Source organism: Eutrigla gurnardus (genome assembly GCF_963514095.1).
Source record: "Eutrigla gurnardus genome assembly, chromosome: 20".
Classification (NCBI taxonomy): Eukaryota; Metazoa; Chordata; class Actinopteri; order Perciformes; family Triglidae; genus Eutrigla; species Eutrigla gurnardus.
The window spans coordinates 5,138,344-5,152,780 of record NC_139931.1 but is presented as its reverse complement, the minus strand read 5'-3'; the positions used below and the strand labels follow the sequence as shown (position 1 = coordinate 5,152,780).

The following is a 14,437-nucleotide window of genomic DNA, read 5'->3' as shown; positions in this document are numbered from 1 at the left end:
TTTTCAGTCGGTGAATGAGGATCCTCACAGAGCATCTCCCTCTGTCAATATCGTTCAATTTCCTTCCCTCCCTTCTTACCTCTTTTTCCTTAACCTTTTCTGACAGGATTAATTAAATGCCACTCCAACAATCAGCTGCATGCCAGAGGAGGGAGTGGGCCGGTGTGTGTGTGTGTGACCTTAAGCTCTTTTTTTCCAGAATCCTCCCTGCTGCTCTGCCTCAACAGATCCAAAACCAAGATCTGTCTGTCTGTCTGTCTGTCTGTCTGTGTGGTCGGCCTTAATGAGTTTGAAACATGACACTTTCGATCAAACAACGATAGAGATAATCTCAGGCGCCTTTCAAAACGTGCCAGTTCGCCCTGAGCCTGTCTTACCCTCCATCCTCTAAAACCAGGTGTGTCTGTAAAGTGTCAGTATTCAGCCGAGGGGCAGACCTGTTGGTCAGCCAGCGGCTCTCAATGTCTGGCTGTCATCAATCACTGTTTAATATTACATGTTGCACCGTATTTACACCAGGACTTAATCTTAGTCGAGAGCAGGGAGGAGCTTCTGCTGACATCACACATTTTAGACTTGTGGTTTTCCACCAAGATGCTTAAATTGCGTGTGCTTTCTCTTTATTTCATATCCATTCACTTTACTTATGTGAAGTTATCGATCTTAAACAAACAGCAACCTCCACTTGTATCGACTCCATAGAAAAAAACCCAGAAAGTTCTACTTTATTCTCGGGCTGCGTTTTAATCCTCTCCGGTCGAACAGGTGACGCTTCAGAGCTCAGAGACCAGGAGGAAGTCAACGTGACACTGAACACATTCATCTTCCATCATCGCCCAGTGGCACATAAAAAAAAATGTGTGTGTGTGTGTGTGTGTGTGTGTGTGTGTGTGTGTGTGTGTGTGTGTCTTTTATCAACTCCAAACAGGCTGATGGGACACTTCATTACCCAGAAGACCAAGCGACCATGAAAACGCGCTAATTAAAGAGTGACTCACGTCTTGTGTCGGAAAATGTTGACATCAGAGGATGTCTTGACTAAACCTCGACCTTCCCACACCCACACACACAGACACACACACACACACACCTCCTATAGCTGCGCATCTGCAAAGGCAACCGGTGGGTCTGTACTCACATGCTGCTCGGCAGTTGATGGACCCAAAGGGGGGTCCATAAAGCACGGAGAGCATAAGAGGGCTGAGTCACCGCTTTGTCCCATTGTGTCATTTCTATCTGTACTGCGACCCCAGAGGCTGAGTGGAAGTCTGGCATTATCATTTATGATGAGCTCGGAGGGCTCAGCTGAACGGATGATGCTACGACGTGTGTGTGTGTGTGTGTGTGTGTGTGTGTGTGTGTGTGTGTGTGTGTGTGTGTGTGTGTCCGTCCGCCTGGTAACCAAGTCTCTCATCTCCATATAAATGGCCTGAGGGAGCCGAGTGTTTGTATGTGTGATGTGCTATTCTGGGGTTGAGACGCTGCTATCAGGCAGTCCAATCATCCACAAAAAAACAACGCCAGCATCACAAGACTTCCATGTGTGTGTGTGTGTGTGTGTGTGTGTGTGTGTGTGTGTGCGTGTGTGTAGACGGTGAGGTAATGAAGCCTCGCTGTGTGTTGCTGCTGAGTTCCGGTTAACGTCGTGACCCCCCGCTGACTGAACAGGTTACCTGTCTCTGGCACACATTCACGCTACAGATGGCGTTTTCTTTCTTCTTTTTTTCTTTCGGGCTGCTGCTCGTCGGAGGCCTAAATACCATTCGGGTTCCTCCCCAGATAACAACGAGATAAGATAACAGCAACACGCCAGGCGAGGGAAACATAAGTAGGCGATGTGACGGATGTTATGGCGTCTCTCTTAACAGATGATCTGAAAATGTTGGTGAGTCTCTTGTCTTTATTGATAGCACTGTTAAAGGTGCAGTGTGTGTTGTTTGTGTGTTCAGAACAACTGAAACTTCTCTCTAAGAGCTGATGTTTGGTTTGTCCATTCTGGGCTCCTGTACAAATAAACCCCCATGTAAATATAACGGCTCATTCTAAGGAAATGAAAATACAACCATATATAAATATAACCACAGACAGTCTCACATACACAGTGATGCTGCATTAAATGTGTTTCTCTTATATCTTTTATTTATACACCTTTTAGAAAACATTTAACCCTCGACGGAACCATATATGGTAACTTCCTTGATCTTGATTTTCAACATAAAAATGTCATATTTTTTAAAATGTCAAGGTAAAACAGTCTTGTAATGTCCTGCAATGACACTCCGGGTTTCCAAGTATTTCAATGAGCTGAAAATAGTCCCCATCAAATGTTAAAAGTCTCCTATTAAAGAAGCTTTCACTAAGAACGACGGCGGCCGGCTGTTTAAGGAAACGACGGAGGCTTTTAAAAGAAACGAAGCCGTATCTTTTTAAAGATTTACACGAGTCGGGACTGACAGGGAAGGAGACGTTAAATAGAAAAGTGAAAAACTTCGTGGATGCTGAAGTCAGTCATTCTATTTTGCAGATTTCGTGTTCCTGTGTCTCTCGTTGTATATATCTGTCCTCCATCTTCCTCTGCCTCTCTTTCTATTCTCAGTTTCTTTCTGTTCTCTGCCTTTCGCCTCTCGGTCCATTCAGATCTCTCTCTCTCTCTCTCTGCTTGCTGCATCTCAATCACTGCTCTTCTCTTCCCTCCGTGTGTGTGTGTGTGTGTGTGTGTGTGTGTGTCTGACTCAGTCTAAATCTGGATGTGTGACCCAGAAAACTATTCATAAAGCATATTTCATCTCGGGTCTATATGCCTATATGAACTGAGTCTTGTTCCACCATCTGCCACTCTTGTGTTTGTTAGGGGAGGTAAACTACATTAGCATTTATTTAAAAAAACTTTTTTTGTTGATAAAAAATTATTGTGAAGCATATTGTCATTTTTGACACATGCAAAATATATAATCTTAATATAACGTTTGCAGTTTTTGGAGCGCTTTGCTTTGTAAGATTTTGATATCAAAATGCTGTTAATCGATATTTAAAGGAAGAGATTCAGTAAATGCACTTTTCTGTCTGTCTGTCTGCTCGTTAGCTTAGCTTAGCACAAAGGTCCATTAGTTAGGTCCATATGCAGATTCGTTGGTGCCTGAAATCATACAGCGATTCCAAGAAATGGTTCAGCCGAAACCTATCCGGTAAAACGGGTCACTTCAACACTTCCTGGAGTCCTCCCTGATTGGCTGTTCCTGGATTTAACCAACAAGATGTAACATGTCAATTAGGGAGCTTCATTGTCTCTTGTAGGCGGAGCTTCCAGTCTTTGTGCTAAACTAAATATCTGACTGTCGTTTCATATTTAATGCATGACGGTGATATTGATTCCATAATCCAAATATGATTAACCTTTGTGGCGGCATTTAGTAACCATCGGGTGTATCTCCTTATTACGTACGCATCGTATTCAGAACAAATGATTAGGTGTATAATAATCTGTCGAGGTGTTCCTTAGCGTGTGAAAGTTTGCACGTCATCCCGTCTTTAATTCCTCTTTCTCTCGTTAAATAAATAAACTCCGTCGAAGTCGTTTCACACACTGGAGCTACAAGCTCTTTTTACTGTGAAACCTCACACCTCGGCTGCAGAATTTCCTGCTCCCTCCTCTTTCAGGAGGAGTTTGTTTTCCATGTGTGAATGTGATCCAAAAAAGAATATGTCCTTTGGGGCCACTTGAATGTGCTATTTACTATCTGTAATTTCCGTTGCTACTCGGCACGTCTGTGACACGGATTACATCTGATATTTGCAGAGCCGCGACGTGCTGTGAAAGATGAATGAAGCCTCCAAAACCACAGAGGCATCGAGGGACCGTACTGCTTTCTGAATTTCTGACTTTTTTTTTTTGACATGACTGAAGCTTGAAGAAATACACAGAGATGAATCAGATGCCAATCTCAGTTGGCATGCAGAGCAGCCTCTCGTAGCTCCAAAGGGCAGCCATCCATGATTTGCAATCTATATTTCATATAAAAAATAAAAAAAACCCGGATTGAGAAATCCAATACAGTGATTCACTGTCAAATGAAAGAGGCAGACAAACGTTCAGCGACAACACCAATTTATTGTCTGTGTCCCGTAACAAGACGACTAGACCGAAGCGTTTTCATCGATGTCATCCATGAGTTTATCATGCAAACATTTCCAATTCCCCCCAAACACACTGAAGGGCACCTATCGTCTGCTGCCGTTGTATCTGCAGGACATCGGAGCGGGCCTTCAAAGTAACGAGTCTTTCCTGTCGGGTGTTTTTTTTGTTATTATTGTGCTCGTCTGCGGATGACTTGTCTGGGCTCAGTCACTCTGACTTTGTCTTCCAGGCAAAGAGCATTTTGAATGTAAATGGGATTTGGTGTAAACAAAGAATAGATCAATTACCTGACCCCCCTTTTTGGTCTTTTCATGTTCAGCACGCCATGGAACAACGGAAAACCCAAATAAAAGGTCGGAGACGTCAGAAAACACTAAGATAGGATCCTGAATCGACAGATTTGTGTACAAATTTAAGAAAGTAGACACTTAAATGCACAGAGGAGCAACATCTTGGCTTGTTTTAACACAAAAGTGGGACAAACGCTCCTGTTTTCAATATAAACAGACATTTGGATACACGTTTATTTGCCTGCAGCGGTGATATCCAGCATTGTTCAGCATCGCACCAAATACAGCAGATCAGAACAGTGTGTGTGTGTGTGTGTGTGTGTGCTAGTACCTATTCTCCCAGTCTCTCATACTGCATATTGAAAGCACACATTCACATGGTACCATCCCGAGATATCGTACCAGCAAAGAAGATCTCCCACATTTGAAATGACAAAAAAAAAAAAGATATTTCACTAAAAATGTATCACAGTGGAGCAACTGCTCACTCGGTCCAGTGTATTATGTACAGATGTAAAAGTCAAACTGGTGATATTTTCTTTGGTCAAACAGACATTTTAAACGTTTGATTTTGAAATTTCGAAACAAATCCACTCTTCACTTGTTCCATAACAGAGTCACTGGTGGGTGAAAAAGCGTCAAGAAAACCATTCGAGGCTATGTAATAAGTCAAGTGTGTTTCAACTCCACAAGTCCAGACAGCATCAGAGGTCACGACCTCCTGACACTAAGAGATAAGCCAGAAACGGAGAGCTGGATTTTCAGCATGAGAAGAATTTTAAACATGTGAGATGCAGCGACGTGAATGAAAACTAATCTCCAGATGTAATCTTTGTTTGGTTCAGTAATGAGCAACATTTGAGCAGTTTCGTCTCCTATAGTACTACATACTACACAACATATATAATGGGGGAAAATAACTTAATGTGCGTCGTCCATCAGACAAAACCACAAGTCGTGGGTCGAAGGGCAAAGTTCAGACATTCACTCAAGCTGTCAGCAATAAGAAGAGAGAGATACTACTTTTGGCATTTCTTTCACAGTACGCGTACTAATTCAAGACAAGTGTTTTTCTTGGAGTCGAAGGGAGACATCTTTGAATTAACGTTGCTTTTCTTTGGCCAGATGCGTTAAGAGTAAGATAAAAACGCTGACGTCAGCATGACTGATGGGTATCAGCCTCACTGGTGCTCTTGCGTCTCTGTCCCGGAGAGCCGGCGCCACCGCCTCTCTTGCTCTGCCCTGGCAGCTTGCTCACCTTGTCCTTCAGGCCCTTCAGGCCCTTCAGGCTGTACAGGCGGCTGAAAGTGAAGCTGAACGGAGACATTTCTTTTTCCTGACAATGATCTTCCCTCGGTGACGCCGTCTCGTTCTGGGCCTTTTTGTTCGAGTGCGTTAGGAGAGAAGAGGCCTGCGGTTTCGGGGGAGGATGCTGATTCTGCGGCGGAGCAGCTCTCGTCCTGCCCTGCGCCGCTAGAGGCTGTCGGGAGACCTCGGCCTGCTTCCGCCCAAACGCCGACCCGACGCTACCCGCCGTCACGGGGGGAGGTGGTCTGGATGGCGGCCTGCGAGGGGACGAGCTACTATCCAAGCTCTGTAAGCTACCTGCATGGTTCGGCTGGCGGTTTACCCTGGGACGAGGCCCCGTAGCCTGGCCGGTGGAGAGGGCTCCAGTGGGTCTGGAGGGTCGGGAAGGGGAGGCTGCTCCGGTGTCCTGCTGCTTTCCTCGTGGGGCTTTGGGAGTAAGCTAGGGAGACGAGAAGAAATGTGTCATGTTTGCATAACAAGACCGGGTTAATTATAACACCAATTCCCCCATATTGTATTCCATTAGTGTGCTGGCAACTGACCAAGAATACAGAGTAAAATGTTCTCACATATTCTGCACCAGTGTCATAAAAGCTTTGTACAAATGTGAGATCTGTTCTAATGTCCCGGTTGTTAATTTTACATGACAAGAGTGACTTCAAACACGCCAGCAAACACCTCACTGACTCGACACGACCATTGTTCGACCCCGGCGGACGGTGAGGGATTTGAACCGCCGCAATAAAAGTCAAACTATTAATCTTTTACCGACCGATTCATCAATATTGCATCGGCGTGAACACGTGCGGGCGCCTCGTTAAAGCGACGTGACTTTAATTCACACAGTCTCCTCGTTCAATAATGAACAAGAGTCGTGTGTTTCTAGTTAGTGACGCTCTGCTGGTGCGCACACACACACACACACACACACACACACACACACACACACACACACACACACACACACACACACACACACACACACACACACACACACACACACACACACACACACACACACACAGAAATAAGAATAAGTATGACTACAAATATTAACCGATTTAAATGTATATTTTCTTCATGCGCAAATAATAATAATAATATAATTTGAAATGCTGAGTAACAATTAAAGTAATCATTTAAATGTGGAATATTAGATGAAAACATCTTACTGTTCATACCTTCCGTCCCTCAGTCTCTCTGGCTGACTGGGACCTGTCTGTCCTCTCCACGCCGCTGGGTCCTAGTGCCGTCCTCTCCACTGTCTTCTCCTTCTCCGGTCTCTTCCTCTCAGGAGAAACCTTCTTTGGTTGAACTTCACCTGCAGACAACCGCTTCAGCTCTTTCCTCTCATTGGCTGATTCTCCCGGAGTCCCTCCTCCGTCGACCGCTGATTGGTTCAGCCCCCTCTGTCTCTTCGGTGATTGGGCCTCTTTGTGTTCTTCTTCTGGCTCCGTTGAGTCGGCTGTTCTCTTGGCGTCCTCGCTGCTTCTCCTCTCGTCCACACTTTCATCTTCCTCCCTCCCGTTTTCCTCGCTTACAACTTCCTTTTCCTCTTTCCCGTTTAAAGAAGACAAAGAGTAGACGCTAGCAGGCCTCGACAAACTCTGCGTTTCGCTGCCTGAGCTGTCCGTAGCGGCTAATGGAGCAGCACAAGCTGTAGAGTTGGCGTACTCTGGACCGGTCGTTCCCTTGTTGGGGGACGCTGCTCGCTCAAAGAAAGACTCGCGGAAAGGAGAGTCCCTACATTCGTAATACTCCTCCGAGGTGCCGGAGAGGGCGGAGTCCGGCCTCGGTGAGGAGAACCCGTCGGACGTAGGCGTTCGGAAATCTGGAGTGCGTGGATCCGACGGGTGCCTACGAGATTCTGGGGTGGGCGATTGTGGGAGGAATCCGTCGGGGGTCGGAGTGCGTGCGAGAGCTTTGAGTGGCCGTGGTTCCCTCTCAGGCGTCGCCGAACGCAGAGGTCTCTTAGGTCTTTGTGCTCTGCGTTGTCCTTGAGGAGTTTGTTCTTGAAAGGTGCCGTGTGCGTTCTGTGCTTCGGTGTTTGGCGAGTCATTCTCTGTTACACCTATTTGTTGTGGGGTCGACTCGCAATACGATATCCTCTGAGGCGCGTGTGCTCTCGCCAGGTATGTTTTGCTTTCTGTCACATTCTCACAGTCCGTCGAAGCTCTTCCTGCAGCCTTTATCTCCGTTTGTGTCGCGGCTGCACACTCCGTCCGCGGGCCTAATTCGCAGTCTGCCGACGTCGAACTCTTGGGCTCGACATCTTTTGAAATTATCCCTTGAATATTCCCACGCTCCGCCTTTGGCCCATCAGCGATCAAACTTTCTGACTTGGCTTTGTTTCCGGCCATCAACTGCATTCCTGCTCTCTTGCGTCGTCCTTCTGCTTCCTCATTCTTTGCCTCCTGGGAAGTCCCACTCTGCTTTTTCTCCGCCGCACGTCCGACCTTCAACGCATCTTTCTGTGCTGCCGCTTTAATCCCACTGTTGTTCTGCACATCCTTGTTGGTCTCCTTCCTGACGACGGTGAACTCGCCGTCGCAGGTGCCGCCTTTCATAACCAGCTGGACAGTCCGAGGTTTAGGGATGGGAGGGGTTGACGAAGATGAGGGTACGGAGGAAGAAGGGAGGGTAGGTTTGGGAGTAGAAGAAGAAGTCAGACGAGGAATGGAGGAAGATCTGATGGAGACCAGAGGAGCACCGTTGACCGTGCTCGTAGTCACGTGATTGAGAGTCTTAGTGGCGTCTTTGTCAGATTCACACTTTGGTTCAGATGCGGGTGATTTCTGTCCAGGCGCCTCTGCTTTGCTTTTAATGACGCCAGGCTCCGAGCTGGGTTGTGCTGACTCTTCAGACTTGCTTTTATCTTGTGCTGGTTGGAGGTTTTTCGTCTCCTTGTGTTCAGAAGTAAGCTGTCTGGGTTTGGCAACCTCTGGCAGGGTTTCCTTCGGCATGCTGAACGGACTGCTGAACCGGATCGCTTGGCTGGTTTCAAACATCTCGGATCTCTGTAGATGGACCTGATTCGGCCTTCTGGCATCACGGATGTTAATGAAGCCAATGACGTCACTGGGGGGGTCGGGCTCTGGCCAGATGGGCAGGTATGAGATCATACATGCTTTCTCCAGATCGAGTCCCGGATGGATGGGTGGAACCTCCTGGTCTTTACAAGCCCTCCTCTGCTTCCTGGTTTCTGGGTCCTTGGAGTCCTCTGGATTTTGGGTGTCTTTGGGGTCAGCAGAAGGGGTGGGGCTGGGGTTGCTTAAAGCAACCAGGGCGTATTTGGGGCTGTACAGTTTCCTTGCAATGGCAGCAGGAGAGATCAACACGACCGGCTGCGGGAGCGGCTCCAGTTCGGGTTCAGGCTCCGTGGCGACCTGCCGGAGGTCGACCGAGCTGGAGGTGGCGTAGAGGACGCGGAACAGCCTGTCGAAGGACTCCACCGCCTGGCCTGAAACCACGGTGATGAGGTTTCTGTCCAGCCGCGATGACATCCAAGTGAAACTTCAGAGCAAACAGCAAAGACATAGTTAGAATACTTTAAATGACACCAACGCGTAATAAAACAAGAAGAGAGAGAAAATGCTACTGAACATTTACAGACAGTGGATTCTATGTTCTCATGTGGAGATAACCCGTTTCTTTCTCTCTTTATCTCTTTCTCGCACGCTCACTGGCAAACACACACACCCACACACACACACGCATGCACACAGACAAACACACACACACGCGTGGACTGACCTGTAGGATCCAGACACAGCTTTGTCTCCATCGATGAACATGAATCTGTGTCCCATCCGCCCTCTGATCTTGGTGCAGGACCGAGTGTAGAACTCAGATCCATATGTGCAGCGAACACGAAGGTGCTGTAACACACACACACACACACACACACACACACATCATGATAATAAATGGGTGGTACAGTTAATGGTGCTGCAGTCATAAAGGATTGTAACATCGTTTGAGATAAGAGATTACACATGAAAGGCACCTAAACACTTTCTCCATCACGTCCATTCTGTCACTCTCTGCTTCCTTTTGGGCAAATTCACAGCTCAGCGTGAACGTGTTCTTTGTGAGCTGACCGAGCTGTGAAAATGTGAGTTTGGATTTCCGATCATCTGATTTGGGGAGGGCCTGATATAACCAGTTGTCCCGATGCAGCGGATGATTCCCGGTGTGCCTTGGGTGTGGCTTGTCTCACAGTAGGAACATGTTTTCCTCCCTCCTTTGGTCCCACCCTCAACCCTCAGCACATTCCTCTGGCCAACCGATTGGATCAAATCTGCAAACTGCATTTTTCTATGTTTTGCATTCAGCTCTGAACTGCACTTTTTAAAAATGACAAACAACCCAATGTCCTCACAGATATAAACGTTAAATAAAAGACGATTGAATAAATCCTGCAAATTTACCCTAAAATTCAATCTCAAACTTTCCTAGAAAGAATGCAAAAACAAAACAACATCCCAACTATCACTGTGCATTTGCTTATTTTACAAAAAAGTCTACATCTGGCCCCTCAGACGACTGGAGAGTAAGAAGAATCCGGCATCATGCTCCTCCACCTACTGCCTCTCTTCACCTACAGCCTTCAGTAAAAACCCCACCGGTCCTCCACCTGTCACATGTGTATCACGTTGAAGGATACGGGACTGATACGGGCTAAAATAGCAGCCGCTTTACAGGCATTTCTGCAACATTTGTCAGGTGAACCACACAAACAACATATGTACAAAACAGAAAAACATTCAAGGAGTCAACATTTGACTGTTTTAAATAAAGGCCTTGGGGCTAGCTGTGCACTGTGCAGCTGTGTTACTGGAGTCAAGTTTGCACACTGCACTTGGATTTGGATTTACATTCTCTAAGAATGTAAGTAAAAACAACAAAATGCTAAATCTTTCAAAAAGCAATGGGAATAAAAACAGATAGAAAAACATCTTCCTACATCATGTGCATCTGTGATGTGTCTATGTTTATAAAACACGCCACCACATGGGATTGTGAAGCTTGTTTTACTTACAGATAAAGTGGAAGTGTGCCAGGTTGTTTCTGGCTTTGCATTTCACTTGAGTTCCTCCGAGGCATATACCAGCACGTGTTCTTATATCTGTAGGATACGTGTGTGTGATTGTCAGTTCGTCTGTGCACACATGCATATGTGTGTTCTCTGTTTCTACTGTATGTTGGATTATCTAACCCCTCTGTAGAAGGAAGGATAAAGCAGCAGATCTGAAGCAAGCGATTAAAGAGTCTGGCTCCCATCGAGGCATTAAAACGTGGCAGCTCGATCAAAAGATTTCTCAAGAATACCTGAAGATAAAGTTTAATGTTCCTCCTAACTTATTTCTCCGTGTCCCGACATGAACAAAATGTGTTTTCAAACTGGATTGTTGTCATGGTAAGCAGCCAATTATTGAATTGAACCGGAACAAGGTAGACACAGCGAGGTAAAGGGTTCATCTGAGGTGCATTTCCAACGTGTGCTCTCACGTACCCATGCATAACAGACCTCTTGACTTTAATGACCTTGTTTGATGCTGACCAATTTACTGCCGACTCACCTTAAGGTGCCCGGCGTGCATGTTGGCCCTCCGACACATGGACTGGAAGTGAGGTAGCGCCGTGTGTTCCAACAGGATGTAGATCGAAACCTTCTTCTTGAAACCAGCGTCCAGCAAATCTCTGAAGATGTCGACGTCCGTGAACACATCCATCACCACCGCTATCACCTGGAGACGCACAAAACGCCGCCAACATCACACACGGGAGAAACACTCATGCACATGCTCCATTTATGTAGTGAATGCGTGCACGCACACTTTACGACAACGCAGGAGGATTGAGCCTCGGGCGGGATGCCTTTAAACATTACAGCGTGTTTACTCTTTTCTGCCAAGACAAATAAGATTCAAGTTGTTCCACAGGTTTGAGTAAAATATAAGTTTTCCTGTGAAAAAAGACAATTCTGAGGGCGATAAAAAAGGGTGATTCTGCATTATTTCCTCTGTTTATATGACCCATATATCTTTTTTGGCGCCCACGGAGATGAGTCAAGCAATGCACAACACTGAGAACAGCTGCTTAGAGAATAAAGTATGTCACATAAACGTGTGCCTTCGGATGAGTCACCTCCCGAACAGACAGACAAGCATACAATTATGCAAACATCCACCATAACAGACAGGCTCCCCCGTGTTACATGTTCTCTCAGTCCCTGATAAAGCAGCTTAATCGAGTTGCACTTTACTCTCGATTGTCCCACTTGGTCATCATCAGTCTGGACTCTGACCTCATACTGACTGAGAGCCGCGGCTGCTTTATGTCAACGTTGCAGATAATCTTTTGAGTGAGGATGGCAGGTCAGAGAAATCCCAGACCTACACAGAGATACATATAGACTATAGAGCGTAGGCAGGGGAGCTGGCCAATGTACCAACACTATATTTTAATTCTGTAATATGAATAAATAGATTATGGATATCATAATATCACATAAGTGTCTTTTCCTGGTTTTAAATGCTGCTTTAAAGTAAAGTGGTGTAATTTTCTTAATTTACGAAAGCTCACTTATTATTTTCCTTTACACGCTTTGTCATTATATCCACATTTCTGATGATTTCTGATTATTTATCAAACATATGACTGTGTAAATATGTTGTGGAAGCACCAATAGGCAACCTAACAATATTGTTGCAATTTCCAAAATATTGTGATATTTTATTTTATCCATATTGCCCAACCCTAATAAGTAAAATAATATTTAAAATGATGTTTAATTATGATTATTATTTTTGTTTTATTGCTTTCTGTGGACTGGGTTGGCCTGGTGGATGTAGTAGAAGTGTAATTTAATTCGACAGGCAGGATATTGCTAGAATTCATTAAAGCCTATTCTGTCCAATAGTGGCCAAACATACCTTGTGCGCCTGCGCAATCATTTTCCTGACAACCTCTTTGATGTGCACCGCGCCCTCCAGGGGCGGCTGCGTGTACACGGTGGTGCGCGTCACCCCCCGGTAGGAGACGTTGTCCGGCCAGCCCAGGTCCATCCGCGGGACGGACGTGTCCGACAGCTCGGGCCAGTAGTGCAGCGACAGCGGCGGCTCGTCGTCCCCGGCGTCCTCCGGGAAGACCTCCGTGCCCGGGTCGTAGGGCTCCACCGCCTCGGCGAAGCTGTCCAGCTCCGGGTCCGAGAGGAAGCCGCGCATGCCGCGAGCCCCCAGGTACTTGAGAAACGCCTCGCGGCCATCCCGCAGGAACGCCTCCAGCGCGAGCCGCTGGTCCTCGCAGTACAAGAACTCCGGTTTGGCCTCGTGCGTCCGCGGGTTCACGTGGTTGTCGTCCAGGCACTGGACCTGGGACAGAGCCATGTCTCACAACGACCGGCCGACTCTCCAGATCCAGCAGGTTTCACGGCGCCGCCCTCCTCCTAGACTCCTCCAGACTTCGGGTAAAGAACGCTGCTTGGAAGTGCACTAATTGCTCCTCTGTGAGAGCTGAACGGTTCGGTTGCACACTTGTTGCGCATAACTTCAAGTAGTCCCCGACTGCGGTCTGCCTTGTAATCCATGGTGTGTTAACACTCCGCCATTGTCCTCCTCAGTTCCAGACTCCCAACTTTGACCAGACAGACAGAGAGAGAGAGAGGGAGAGAGACCCCGCTGGCTGCACCGCCCGACAGGTGTGAGCGATAGGCATCCACCCACACGTTACACAAACATGCGCACCTTAGTCACGTGACTCACACGGCTTCCCCCTCCTGTTGTCTGTATGGTGCGTTAGACAGAGGTGTTTGACTGGCAGTCCCTCCCTTTCTTTTCCAAAAAACTCATTAAATCATTACAGTTGCCTGTCCCCCATGCAAATCACACATCGCCCTAAAAAATACCCACACCGCGGTCGTACCTGTTCTGTCATGATCCCGATGCTGCTGCCAGAACGGGCGGGACGCAAACCGCAAGTAATAAAAGGTCACGTAATTGCTTTACAGAGAGTCAAAGATGGGTTTAATGGGATCTTAAAACATAAATGGGGTGGAACAGACCATATATCATGTTCTTAAAAATAAGCAGAACAGGAAAAACGACACTTTCACCTACACAGGTGACCTTTAAACTCTTCTGTAGGAACCGAGGAACACTCAAGTGTGTCTAATGGCAATAATAACACTGAAGTCATGCACATCCCGCAACCCGTCACAATAAAAGCGAAACAAGTCTTCTCAAGAATCAAACAAATGAAACACACAGCCTCAAGTTTGTACGACATTCTAGACCTTTAAATGACTTTTTTTTACCAGCATTTCCAGATCAGATGGACAGTTTCCAGCCCAATCGCAACTTAAATCATGTAATATATAATAATAAAAACCAGCCCAAATCAAAACCTTGCCAGAAACCATAGAAAACTATGACATGTGCAGTAGAAAACACATCATAAGCTGCATATCTGCATCAAATAACCAAAATCTATCCATCCATCCATGAGAAAATTACTAATAGTGCTAGCTTTTCAGAAAACAGTGCAGTTCAGTGTGGATATATGACAGAAACTGGCCTTTGCACAGTATTTTGTCGTCTCCCTGCTGCCTAATTAACACACCAACGTAGCTGCTTGCATTTTATTTCTTTGTTTTTAGCGCAGAGCTGTTGTTGGTCTGAATGTCCACCGACAGAGACCGTAG

General features: G+C 46.4%; 2 protein-coding genes across 3 annotated transcripts in view; both read right to left on the bottom strand.

Annotated features, from left to right (window-relative positions):
- prpsap2 (phosphoribosyl pyrophosphate synthetase-associated protein 2) overlaps positions 1-582 on the bottom strand; it is a 46,282-nt gene extending 45,700 nt beyond the window's left edge. The window contains exon 1 of the mRNA XM_084037268.1: positions 577-582. The gene's annotated coding sequence lies outside the window, so the exon portion shown is untranslated. The remainder of the gene's footprint in view (positions 1-576) is intronic.
- Positions 583-4,094: 3,512 nt separating this feature from the next.
- On the bottom strand, positions 4,095-13,451 carry fam83ga (family with sequence similarity 83 member Ga). Of its 2 annotated transcripts, none has more exons than XM_084037260.1 (5): positions 12,672-13,451; positions 11,316-11,483; positions 9,487-9,611; positions 6,915-9,246; positions 4,095-6,172 (listed from the first exon to the last, which is right to left on the bottom strand). In XM_084037260.1, exons 1-5 carry the CDS (start codon positions 13,122-13,124, stop codon positions 5,582-5,584), a joined length of 3,669 nt encoding a protein of 1,222 aa, XP_083893386.1. In that variant the 5' UTR covers positions 13,125-13,451; the 3' UTR covers positions 4,095-5,581. The 2 variants fall into 2 exon arrangements, with proteins under 2 accessions (XP_083893386.1, XP_083893387.1); XM_084037261.1 differs by having other exon boundaries at positions 6,036-6,172; positions 6,906-9,246.
- Positions 13,452-14,437: the final 986 nt, after the last annotated feature.